General features: G+C 41.8%; 4 protein-coding genes across 4 annotated transcripts in view; 3 read left to right on the top strand and 1 right to left on the bottom strand.

Moving 5' to 3' along the window:
- Window positions 1-412: 412 nt before the first annotated feature.
- LOC109464510 (acidic repeat-containing protein-like) lies at window positions 413-1258 on the top strand. The gene has a single exon (XM_019761517.1). It carries the CDS (start codon window positions 413-415, stop codon window positions 1256-1258), a length of 846 nt encoding a protein of 281 aa, XP_019617076.1.
- A 1414-nt stretch (window positions 1259-2672) lies between these two features.
- On the top strand, window positions 2673-3808 carry LOC109464707 (uncharacterized protein DDB_G0292642-like). Its single transcript, XM_019761768.1, has 2 exons — window positions 2673-3113; window positions 3662-3808. Exons 1-2 carry the CDS (start codon window positions 2799-2801, stop codon window positions 3791-3793), a joined length of 447 nt encoding a protein of 148 aa, XP_019617327.1. The 5' UTR covers window positions 2673-2798; the 3' UTR covers window positions 3794-3808.
- A 3101-nt stretch (window positions 3809-6909) lies between these two features.
- Window positions 6910-10837, bottom strand: LOC109464704 (ubiquitin-conjugating enzyme E2 13-like). Its single transcript, XM_019761766.1, has 6 exons — window positions 10707-10837; window positions 9597-9721; window positions 9264-9294; window positions 8857-8884; window positions 8218-8328; window positions 6910-7521 (listed from the first exon to the last, which is right to left on the bottom strand). The coding sequence occupies exons 1-6, from the start codon at window positions 10727-10729 to the stop codon at window positions 7384-7386; spliced, it is 456 nt and encodes a 151-aa protein (XP_019617325.1). The 5' UTR covers window positions 10730-10837; the 3' UTR covers window positions 6910-7383.
- A 533-nt stretch (window positions 10838-11370) lies between these two features.
- LOC109464703 (polyubiquitin-like) overlaps window positions 11371-13295 on the top strand; it is a 10068-nt gene continuing 8143 nt past the window's right edge. Inside the window, exons 1-2 of the mRNA XM_019761765.1 lie at window positions 11371-11542; window positions 12707-13032. Coding sequence (XP_019617324.1) covers window positions 11468-11542; window positions 12707-13032 — 401 coding nt within the window. The 5' untranslated portion in view covers window positions 11371-11467. The remainder of the gene's footprint in view (window positions 11543-12706; window positions 13033-13295) is intronic.

Genomic DNA, 13295 nt, shown 5'->3' with positions numbered 1-13295 from the left:
AATGAGAAAATTCTATAATGACAATGACAATAATTCCATAGTGGCAACTGCCAGGAATTTCATACTTGCAGCATGTGGAAGTTACATGTGGAAGGTGCATCATTAAACATGACACATACATGTACAAATCAGGAACTCGTTGTATAACTTATGAGGAAATGCTAGAATAGCCTTCTGTCATTGGGTGAAGAATGTGATCAACTGACAATGACTGATGTAATTCATGTTAATAAGAATCTTAGCCTGACTGAACCTCGCTTTTCGCCGGCTCCCTAGTAGTCCTTGGATGGCGGACTATGTAGGGAGCCCCCGGAGCTTGGGTTTCATAGGCTAATGAGAATCTTATTTGCAAAATCAATGAGACACATTCATAAGTTGTCAGTCATAAAGGTTAGCATCATTCTAGAAGGGCATGGAACTCATAGATAGTCATTTTGTCAAGACGGTGGGTCCTGACACGTACACAACTGTATTACAGGATGCTACAGTAGATGAACTGATAAATAAGATCAGTAAGATGAACAAGATCCCTCCTAAGACCCAGCGCATCCTGTACGCAAGCAAGCAGCTGCAATATGGCCAGGGAAAATATCTATCTGACTACCACCTGCAAAATGAGTCTAATCTTTTTGTAGTCTTGCGTTTGCCTGGAGGCGGCAACACCAACAGTGGTATGTCAGGCATCGCCTCTAGATACCCCGACATAGGAAACACCAACACCGGGGCAAACAACATTGGAGGTAACAACACCAGAGGCAACACTGAAGATAGCAACACCGGAGACGATGACACTCATGATCTTCCCTGCATGTCCGGAGACGATGACACTGAAGATAGCAACACCGAAGACAATGACACTGATCTTTTTGGGGCGCCCGGAGACGATGACACTGATCTTTTTGGGGTGCCCGGAGACGATGACACTGATCTTTTTGGGGCGCCCGGAGACGATGACACTGATGATAACAACCACGGAGACGATGACACTGAAAGCGCGGGGATTGTATCATCATCAGTGTCTAAAAGCGATGACACTGATGATAACAACAGCACAGATAGCAACACTGGTGGCAACAACACCTTGTCCTCACCACCTCCGCAGAATCGAAAACAGCTGGATGAAGACGTGGAGACAACGGACGCTCCTGACATGATCAGCTGGGAGGACGACCCCAACACTCCCCGCGCCAAGATGTCCTGTGGACACGCCATCACGCCAGAGACTCTCACCACATACTGCAAAAGTCTGCTGAGGTAAACTAGTGTCACTTACAATCAACTAGTATGTTTTAAATGCTTATTGTAATATTAGGCCTGTCAGAGCAGCCACAAAGTTATTTCCAATCAGCAAGTTTCTGTATACTTGTGGTCAGCATAACATAAAGAAGGCCAGGCTTGGTGATGATACAATGTATTTGGTATGTTAGTACAGTAGGCCTTGATAAGTCCCCTTAGTAATTATGTAAATGAGGACTTGATTTGCAGATTAATTAGGAAATTGAAGCCAAAGAAAGCACGCCTTTCAATGCAAAATGAGCGAAAATTTGGTGTCCCTAAACCCAAAAAAGCAACAACGTTGGAATTTTGTATTCGAATTTTCGAAAGCGGTGCATTGCTGTTAGGGCAAAACACGTTCGAATCATTCTATGGAACCTTTGGAAGCATACTTTACGATATTGGCCCAGTCTGGAACACCCGTATCGAACGTAATCGCGGCCCACATATGACATAACGTAAAGTACGGCTCAGTCCGGAGCACCATTATCAAAGGATACCGGCATTACGGCCTGGGTATGATATAAAGTGCTTTTCAGTGTTCTGAAACCAACCAGCTCTTGTTAAAGTAACAAATATTCTTATAACCCAATGTATTGCTCAACCCCCCATACAGTGCTTTCTAGCAAGAGTGTTCTCAAACCTCCCATACAGTGCTTTATCAATGGTAAAAGTGTTCTAAACCCCACTAAGGCCACACCGATTTAATTTTATGGATGACATCCTCTGAAGACCCCCAAACTAGTGCGCGCGGGCGAATAAAACAAAATTCCGGCCAAAAATAAAAATGCTACTAAACCATAGGAATACAAAGCTGTTATTGTGAATTCGCGACAGTACTTAGCGACGTATACGACAAGCAGGCACATGCTGGCTTTCTGCGGAATTTATGAATTAGCAATGTACTGAGTTCTTGAGTCGTGGAGCTTGAATCGGTAGCCTGGGTGCTCGGCTCCGTTTTGTCGCTGACTACCATGGACTACCCAGGCCTAGAGCCAGGCCAGAGCCTCGGTGGAGGTGATCTTTTTTTCTTTTTTTTTTGAGGGCGACAGGCGAAAATCAATGCGCGCGCGGATGTCATCCATAAAATTAAGTCGGTGTGGCCTAAGTGCTTTTCAAGTTACAGTGAAATATTCTCAAAACTCCCATTTGATGCTTTGTATGTTTTTGATGCCACCCAGTATCTGCTTTGAGATCAACAATCCATGCCACCCCATATCATACAAAGGCTCTTAATATTTTCACGTAGGTACGAGGTCTCTGAATGCAGTGAAAATGGGCTGAGGGAAAACATTACAGCCTTTCCTCCCAACAGGTCAACTCAGTGAAAGACTCTTTCTTTATAATACCCATGTTTCAGTGCTGGGAAGTACGTGTTCAAGTGTCCCTACATCAGTCCAGCTAGAGATTACTACTGTGGGAAGGAGTGGTCCTATCTGGAGGTCCGGCGCCTTGCCGTCCTCACCCTGGACGAACAGAAGCAGTTCGAGATCAAGATCTCCGACAACTACCTGCGCAAGGGGATGGGCATCCAGGAGTGCCCCAAGTGTCACTCCTTGTGCGAGCGCATCGACAAGAAAGACAAGCTTGTGGTGTGTCCGCTGTGTTCGGGTAGGGAGAAGAAGGAGTTTCACTTCTGCTGGTACTGTCTGCACGAGTGGATTGGGAGAGACACCGACAAGTGCGGCAATGAAGACTGCAACGGTGAAGACAAGCGTCTTAAGATCCTCCGTGACTGCACAAAGAAGACCATCGTGGGCGTGGTTGGCTGTCCTTCTGTTAGGGCCTGCCTGACGTGTGGCATGCTCATCGAACATGACAGGGCCTGCAAGCATATGGTAAATACTTCTATTCATACTCCTTAAGCACTTACATGTAGCATGGAGTTAGAAGACTAGCTTCATGCATGTAGATCATTGCTTACATCATTATAACAAATTTTGTAAGTGGCACGTTCCCATCTCTGAATGTCAACCAGAAGTTCATAACTACACTGTACATAGAAAAAACATTTGCAAGCAATTGACTTCAGAATGTTTACTAAGTAAAGACTGCAACATACACACTTGATGTCATTTGGTTGAGAAGTCAAAGAAAAATAATTGGAGAAGATAAGACACAGATTGAGCCATTGACGAGCAGAATATACTACTGTAACTACTGGTATTCAATTACTTCCTTGATGCACTCAAGACAAATAGTTTGCATCTAATGCATGAATTTTTCAAAGTATAATGACCAGTTTCAGTCTGTAAGCATAATGTCTGACATTAACCTTAGTTGACCTTTGCAAACTCCTGTACAAATGTACATACTTACCATCACCTTCTGATAACCTGTCAAACCTGTTTGACATCCTCTTTACATCTATATCATGTATATGTAGGTCTGTAGATGTGGCCAGAAGTTCTGCTTCATCTGCCTCAAACCAGCAGTGGATGGGCGCTACCAGTGTGGCACGTACAACAGCCCATGTGAGATCACCGCCGTGCAGACAACCATCCCTGGGGACAACTGAGAGGGGCCAAAGAGATACCGGTAGTCTTAGTTTGACTCCATAGTAAGACAATAGATATAGATGGCCATGTACTATGCCAAAAACTCTCTCTCCCCTGAATGCCTAATGTTGATATTCTTTCAGCACAAATATGTGTTTTCCTTAGGCCACATTGATTTAATTTTATAGAAGATAGAGGCTCTGGCCTGGATAGAGGCTCTGGCCTGGATGTTATCATCCGTAGTCCATGGTAGCTAGCGACAATAGGGATCTGGCAGTACTAACTACGGAGGACGGCACCGGGCAGGCTACTGAAGCTCCAGGACTCAAGCACTCTGTACATACCTACAGTGCCGATTCATAAATTCTGGAAAAGCCCAGCATGTGCCGGCTTGTTGTAAAAGTCGCTACGTACCACCACAAATTCACAATACCAGCTTTGTATTCCTGTGGTTTATCAGCATTTTTATTTTGGGCCAGAATTTTTTTTTCCTTCGCCTGCACACACTAATTTGGGGGTCTTCAGAGGATGCCAGCCATAAAATTAAGTCAATGTGGCCTTAGTAGTAGAATCACATTCAAATCAGCTCAGCATGCCTTAGTAAGGAAACAAGAAATCTGAGATTTCAAACCTCTAGACAGCAATATGACACGTGGTGATTACAACGACGTGACAATTTCAGACACCACATTAGCAGCAACAGTGTGTTGACAGCCACTCTGCAGAGTATGGCAATTCTACTAGTAGTCAGCCAGTCCTTTTTGGGGGGCTTTTCTGGCCCTTCTCTTTGCATCAACAGCAGCTATACTCTCTGTTTCAAATGTTCAGAAGCTGTAGTGGAGCAGCTGTCACCATGCAATGCGATCATGGCAGAGAACCAGCTTAAAAGTTAGCGGTTTGATATGAGCCTTCTTTAAGTAGTTTTTGAGGTCATACACCAGGGGCATCTACTCCGGGGGCAGGGAGAATGGGGGTAGGGACACCGGGGCAGGGAGACTGGGCCTGGGAGCAGGGACACCAGGGCAGGGAGACTGGGGGTAGGGACACCAGGGGCAGCAACACTGGGGGTAGGGACACCATGGGCATCTACACCAGGGGCATCTACACCAGGGGCATCTACAGGTACCGAGATCATGGCAAAGGATCAGCTTTAAAACTATAGCGGGTTCAATATGAGTGTGAAAGTGTGATGACCCTTCTTTAAGTAGTTTTTGAGGACTTATTCAGACAACAGCAGTTGTGTAACAAACAGGTCAGTGATCCCTTTGCGTGCCTGCATACTATGGAAAGCTAGGGTTCTTCCTACTGTCTGAGGGACCAAAGGGGCGAGCTTCCAAGGGGGAGTCCGGGGCATGCTCCCCCAGAAAATTCTGAAAATTGAACCTTCTGAAATGGCATTTCCTGCATTTTTGAGAGGATTTCAAAGGAAAAATGAGACAAATAGGATTCTAGTCTCGCTGGTGATACAAATCAGTCCACCTCAAATCTTGGACCATTAGATAAAAAGTGGACCTTTGAGCGTGTGTGTGGGGGGGGGGGGATTATGTGCATGCACCATGGGCTGCACAGGATTGTCCAATTATCTTTTTAACAGCTGAAAATACAGATAAAATGGAACTTAACCAACTATCAATATGCATCATCTGGACCACTATACCAAATGTCGAACCCATGGGCTACAACTGTGAAGTTCAACACAAACATTACTGAAAACAGAACCTCCTTCCTTGGAGGTAAAAATAAAACTGCAAAAGTTTCGGCATCTTGTGTGATACACATGTAAGCTGTCATGAGAACAATGCACACGTTAGTTGTAATTTAGGTCTTGTAAGATACACTGGATTTTATTGCAGAGGGTGTGGCATTTTCCTACAATTGTTTGTCCTTATGTGTTTTGTCATCTTCCAAATTTTGTATTATCCATCAATCATTGTAAAAGAATTAAAGGACCATTGCATTTTGAACAGAATTTAAAAATTAAAAAGGTACGTCATTATTTCCAATAATATAAAAGTAATTCAATACATGTATCCTGTGATATTGATAAAGACATGGCAAAATGTTGCTCATTTTTTTCTTGGCCAGTTGTGCATGGGTTCTAAGAATGGTGATGCACTGGATGTAGGGATTCTCTTTTACGTAACCAGTCTTGCTTACGTTTCAGTGTCTAGCAGACACCTTCCTCAGAATCAGAGCTTCTGACTGGAGTTCTGCTTCTCGATGCTACAGTATATGTAGCCAGTGTAAGTGGCACTTTTGTCATGAGAACATAATTATCCCAAATGTGACTACATATAGCGTCGAGAATTGCTGGAGTAACAGCAGTCGGACATTACGGAAGAAGAGAAGCAGAACTCCAGTCAGAAGCTATGAGGAAGGTGTCTGATAGACAGCGAAATGTAAGCAAGGTAAGAGACAATACTGGTTGTCCATGTGTAAAAGAAAATCCCTATATCCTATGCTTTATCAACCTGATGAAACTACATACATGTATTTTTGAATGGTGTTGCTCTTCTAGCTGCATGTTAAGAAAATGCTCACAGGAATATCACAGGAATATCATATTCCCCCAGGGCTTGTAGTGGATGTCACCAAACTAAACAATTTTGCTAATTTTGTTCTATGTAGTCTTCTTTACATAAAGTTACATTTGATAATTTTGTGTCAACACATTTCATAACTCCTGCTGTAACTGCAATCACCATTGGGGATTCCTAACAGTACAATAAGATGCTGATTATGTATTTCTTATGCATGTCCCTTTCCTTGCTGAAATTAAAGACAAAAAGATCAAGACTACCTGAAGTTGTGTGTTTCTTTAAGTTATTTCAGCTGTGTTAATCTGTCACTTCTCAAGTGGCTAAGACAAGTGTCTTTTTAAGGAAAGAAAGGTCAGACACAAATAAATGTATTAATTTTCCTGGGGACTTTGCTTTTCAAAGAGCAAGGTTTTCACTGTATTTTAAGTTCACAGTTTAAACAATTCTGTAGTACAGTGTAGTAAAACATTGGGATTGCATGTTTGCTGTGTCATGAATTGTGGACAGCTCATTGTGAAGACTGAAAGTAAGACCACAAACACAAACATTACAAGATTAACATTATAAAAATGTGACATTTTACTCAAGATTGCTCGGGTGACCTAATTTACCTAGTACCTGTGCACTGATGATTGAAAAAAGTGGCTTAACATCTTTCTATTGCCAAAACATACACACATATAAAGAACTTCTACAATCATCACTATGTAGTAATCATGATCGAAAACCAATCAATGGTACCAAAAACATAACCTCCTTTGTAATAACCACATTCACAGAGGTCTATACAGAAAACCTAGTATCATGCACAATGCTGTCAAGCAGAAACATGACTGACTCATTTACTGATATAACTATTATCTGAACTGCCTTTGCTCTGCAGCCTTATTGTTATCAGAGCTACCTAGTTTTCAATTATAATATCATGGTCCCTTCAAATATGCATTGAAACTTGAAAGGAAAACATACCATATGGATCCATAAAATCGTAAATTGGTGTGAAAACAAAAGTAGGAAGTATTGGATTTTTAACAAACAAAATACTCTTCAGACTAATATCTGCTTCCTTCTTATTTAGCCTTTTTAGCACTGTCGCGAGCCATCTTGTTGTAGTCCAGGTTAAAGTGGTGGTAGACGTTCAGAACTTCGTGGTCGAAGGCGTTGTTGAGTTCTGGTCGGATCATGAGAGAGAACAGGGCACTCAGCACCTGGGAGGAACACAGTTTTAAGTCAACTCTTGGGCATGAAAATAGTCCTACTTTTGAGTCAAAATTATGCATTAGCTGAAGACACAGCCAAGGCTGCCCAACTTAGCCTGGGTTCCATCCTCTGTAGTTTGCGCCAGCTCCCTATGTTGCCGGCTATCACGTGGTAGCAATGGTAGGGAGCTGGTGGAAACTACAGAGCATGGAACCCAGGCTATACTCAACTATCACTGTGCTAGTATTAATTTATCAGGGGTGATACAAAGGCTAATATAAAACGGGGGTTCGCCAGGCCTCCGTCTGGGTGATTTGTAGTGAATCACCAACTCTGGACTATAGAATATGGATCATTGCACACCTACATGTAGGCATGCCCCACTCTGTTTCAAAAGGTGTGGTGCTACCTTTCACATGCGAAGAGTGCGGCTGTCCTACAAACACAACACCTCCACTTAACATCCTATCCGAGGAAGGCAATCAGAGATGGGAAACTTCACCCCTTACCCATGCTATTGTTGGAGTGTTGGGAGTAGACTATCTTGTGACCTTTCCAGTCCCACAGAGCACAGAGGGTGTAGAATTTTTGAAACACACACACACAGAAATTGTATTCTACATTCTATAGAGAATAACCATTGAGTACAAGACAGTTTAACTTGGTTAATGTGTTAAACCATCAATAGCAGTGTGGTTACTAACCTGTTCAATGGTTCCCCCTGCCACCCACTCATCCTCACTCAGGAAGCGGAGACACACCTGTCCACACGCCTGACTCACGTTCAGGTGGTAGATGGGTGTTAGGAAGTGGACCTAAGGTATGAACAAGAAGAAAAGGGAAGCCCTGGTGACCAAATTCTCCATAAAGTGCCTATAACTGTTATAACACCAAAATACAACACTTTTCTTATCATGATCATCTGCAAGAAATACTTGCAATATTGCAAGTATTGTACTTGTATGTAATCATGATAATTATGCACTGTTTGCTCATCAAAATAATATTTTCGACTGCCATGTTCACTGTGATATCACCAGTAGGATACATTGTAGCTAACATTTAATTGAAATTACCAGCCGGAAGGAATCAAGAGCTGGCCTGAGCTGGAAGTATGATTCTTTATAGTTTGATATTCAATACCTTCAAAAGGGTGTATGTGTGGTGTAAATCTTCATGTTGAGTTACCGTATCCTTTTTTTGTATTTGAAAATGTTGTAATTTGGTGTAATGGATTACAGAATTCACTCAACAAAAATTTCGCATAATTCACTAAAACCAAAAATGTTGCCTTTGTCTTGGTTGATGATTTAGAATAATTCAAAATGGTTGGTAATACTTACAACTGGAGGTGCAAGGGGATAGTTCTCACTGGACAGTACATGTAAGTCAAGGAAGGCAAGCAGATACACATAGAAGATCGTTATGTATTGCAATATGCTGTAAAGAAATCTTTACAGTGTACATTGTGTACAATGGTAAGTTTTAAGTACACAATGCTGTATCACTAACTTGACACTGCATTAGATGAAGCGAGGGTCACAATCCAGCGTACTTGTTTTTTGTCCATACATGTTTTTTTTTTGTTAGACCATGTCCGCCACGTTTTCCTGAAATCGTGAGGAAGGACTGGCAATGGCAGGAATGGAGTACGTCAACTGCTGATGATCTAACATTTGATCAGTGTATGAGAGCAATGATACTTCTGTGCTGGTTAGTGTCATCCTTGGCACAGACACAAAAAGGATACGGGAGAAGCAGGCGGACCTTGAACTTGCCACCTGTGGTGAAGAAGAACACCTGGGGTTAATGTTGAAGGTTATATTTTTGACTTTCAGTCTCCTATGTGATAATCATAATCAGTACTTTATTTAGGCAAGATTCAAAATGTAACTGTAATGTGAAACCATAGTCAACACTTTTCATGTCTCTGTTCCAACACCCCACATTTATCTATTTTGCGTGTCCTATAAAAAAACAGCACGATTAGAGTGACAGGTCAAGTTATCGCTTGATCTGTCACTCTAAACAGGTAAATACAGCCCCCGTCCCTACGGGTGGGCTATAACCACGTAGATGAGACCTTTATAAAGAGAATCCTGAGGTCCAGGGATGACAGCCTCCCACTCATGCAGGTTGTCTGAAGGCAGCGACACCTGGATACCGAGAGGAGGGGACTTCCTCAGGGCGGCTAGCTCCTTCTGTACCCTGTAACGTTACATGTATAAAGCAAGAACGGTCATTTTTGATGAGGATTTTCTTCAGAACTGAGACATTAATTTGATTTTAACTCAACCAATCACCAGGATTTACCTGTCTGGTATCTATCTGGTTGGGCCATGGAGGTAGAAAAGGAGACTCTACCTCCATGGTTGGGCTATCCGATACATGATGAACCAGTGTGCTGTAAAAAATTTCTCATAGGACAATGAAAAAATACAACTTCTACCCCATGTACCAAGGAGGTTAAATACAAGTATGTAATTAACCTCCTTGCATGTACTTATTACTTTTTTTTAGTAATGATTTTTACGCCTTAAATGACTGAGTTCTGCTGCAAGTCTATTTCAACAGAACCCAATACAAAACAAAAAGTACTAAAGTTAACGTTAAAGTAATATTGGAATTATTTCACTGGCGTTCTGTTTAGAACGAGACTGGTATAATGCACAAAACAGCATGCTCCTGTTGTTCTAAAATTATGTATGATCATGTTTGTTTAGCTTTGATGATAATTACAATGATGCAGACTTTTTTGATGTTGTCGGTGGTTTCATCTTTATGCATCTGAAAATTTCCCTATCAATGCAATCGGTGTGATGCGAGGACAGTGGTCTACTTTTCACACCCTCGTATGAAGGGCCTTTGAAGCGCCGACATAGGCGAGGGAGCCAGTAACTGAGTAAGGAAGCCCCTAAACACAAAAGACATATTTTTGAACCACCAAAGTCTTCGAAGAAACCATGGACTATAACGTTAATGTCCTTGATGAAACTTAGATCTGGGAAAGGAACTACAAGTTTTGTTTGGAGTCACTCAGTCAAGCTATTATGCCCAGGACTGCAGAATGTAATGATATGAAATGAAGGTGCTGATAACGTTACACAGCTGACAGTTCCGGGATGAAGTTCATGTTATTCTTTTGTTGACAAAAAAATGAACAAACATTTCAGCAAAACAAACTGAAACCAACCTGGATGCGAACTGCTTCTCCATGACTCCCAGCCTTGCCTTCTAATTTGTACCGGAACAAGTCAGGAAAGACAAGTTTATACGACGAACTGGGAAGTTCAGAAAGATGGAGTTCCCCAAGTTGTTTCTGTTTTCGCGGGATGACCAGGTGGACAGCTTTACTTTCGAGGGGGGGTGTACAAAGCTCATATTGTTATTACATAAATGAAATACAGTAACTATTTAAATATATGCATACATGATTATTATATTTCTTGTCCTACATAAAAATGATTGTGGAGATAAATAATATTGGTTCATTGTATAGAAATAGATTTCCAAACATACGCATGTCCCCTTTGTAAAAAGTGGAATGGCTGAGAAACATCTGAAACTAGTTATTGAAGGGAAAGTCCATAAATACTAAGTGTGTGGGCTGTTGCTGGTCGGTCATTCCATTTCAACTATGAAGGGGAGGTGATTATGAATCATTTGCAATGATACATATCACAACATTGGAGTTTATTATCAATTTTTCTATTATCAGCTAACTATAATAATAATGTAGTTATATAGTAAATGCTCATGCTCTATAGCCATCTTCTTTCATTTCGATTTCTATCTCCCTATTTTACCGTGCCGTTGGTATAACCGTATGCGCACCTCCAGATTGGATGTGACTTGGATAACCCCCACCATCACAGCCACTGCATTAGTCATCAAGTCGATCCTCGAAGTTTCGAACACAAGTCTTCCTTTCTGTTTCATACCATAACCAGCGACATGGACGGTTCAAGTATCTGGCAACTTTTTGTCAGGGGACTCGAGGGAAAAACAACCGTCATACGGATCCACAAGGTACTTTATTATTGACGTTTATTTCAGATCGTAACTTGAAAGTCACAAAATTATTCTGAGGCTTGAGGTGGGTGTTTTGTACCAACAGTTTGCCCACGAAACCAAGAAGTTTTTGGTAAACGGTTACCATTTCGAGTTCGACTCATTAGAGGTACTTAGGTTGATTAAATCTTCCCGTAGTAATTTAAACTTTCAGGTAACGTTACATCCTGGATCGGCCGTAACAAAGTGATGATTAGACTCTTCAAACCTGGCTTTATTATTAATACTCAGTTTCCCGCCAAATCTCGCTACACGTAGGCGGCCACAGCTGGTAATTACACTTGCCTGGATGCCAGGCTGCCCTACCATGGTCTACCCGGGCAAGGACCAACATGCCCCCAAGAAAATTTTGCCACGGCCCCCTGAGTTATACCAGGCAAGGGGCTTGGACAAGAAAGGGATATTTAACGTTACATGTTTCTGTGGTAAAATTTCCTTAGGGTCATGTTGAAACAGACGGAGACAGATTTAGCAAAGGAAGATGACTGTTTAGTTTTCACACAATTTTATGGCGGGAATGGGGACATTCATTGCCCCTTGGGAATTATCTTGAAGCAGATGTAACGTTATGGCTCCAGGCTGGTTGTGTTAAAATTTTTTGGGCATTTTGAATGGCTTTTCTAGTCATGTACATTTTTGTCTTCCCTAGCAAACAATTTTAAGGTGACTAGTACGTCAAAGTAATGTAGCAATTTTAAAAATCAATCAGTGTGCAAGTTTTAATGCTAATAATTGTAAATAACTTTGATGATTTTACTGTATACTAATGAATTTTAAAATGAATTAATTGTACAACAGGATGTAATTCAGCCCGTGGCTGCAAATTCCTTGTTTTACCAATAAACCACTTGATTGATTGATTGATTGATTGATTGATAGTAGTTCTTTGATATAATAATATATTCATATTCTACCATAAAAATGAGCCCTGTATGCATAGCCGATAATCACTAAATCCTGGAATTTAAGTTGTCATAATACGAAGGCAGCTGCCCAAAATCAACGTAATTCTAGATTTAATTTGATTCGTAATCAGCTCTGAGAATTTCTGCAATTTGTGTAAACGCCCCCCCCCCCCCCCCCATGCAGGCCCTCTCTAAAAATAAGTGTTTCTTCCTGCAGGATGCCACAGTAGACGAACTCATCAAGAAAATCAGTGAGAAGAACAAAATCCCCCCCGAGACCCAGCGAGTCCTGTACACCACCAAGCAGCTAGAGTACGGCCAGGGGAAATATCTCTCCGACTACAACATGCAGAACGAGTCCACTCTTTTTGTCGTCCTGCGTCTGCCCGGGGGTAGCAAACAGCTGGATGAAGATGTGGAGACGACGGACGCTCCTGACATGATCAGCTGGGAGGACGACCCCAACACTCCCCGCGCCAAGATGTCCTGTGGACACGCCATCACTCCAGAGACTCTCACCACCTACTGCGAGAGTCTGCTGAGGTAAACTATAACTGGAAAAGTAACATTTGCAAAGCAAATGCATAATGTTTACCTTCGCATATTGTCTGCTTTGTTAATTCTTACTCAAACACATTCACATATATGGTCAGACAGGAGTTCAAATCCCTCCTACCGGTACTATAAAATTGCAACATGATGTAACCCAACACCAGTTACCATGGTAACAAATCAGGTCATTGGCCAGGTCAGAGGTCACTATTTGGAAAAGAAGAATAGGAAACTGAGCAAAAACAATATGTTTT

This window comes from Branchiostoma belcheri, unplaced genomic scaffold (assembly GCF_001625305.1).
Source record: "Branchiostoma belcheri isolate BF01 breed outbred unplaced genomic scaffold, Haploidv18h27 scaffold14, whole genome shotgun sequence".
Lineage (NCBI taxonomy): Eukaryota > Metazoa > Chordata > Leptocardii > Amphioxiformes > Branchiostomatidae > Branchiostoma > Branchiostoma belcheri.
This window is presented reverse-complemented; position numbering and strand designations above follow the sequence as displayed.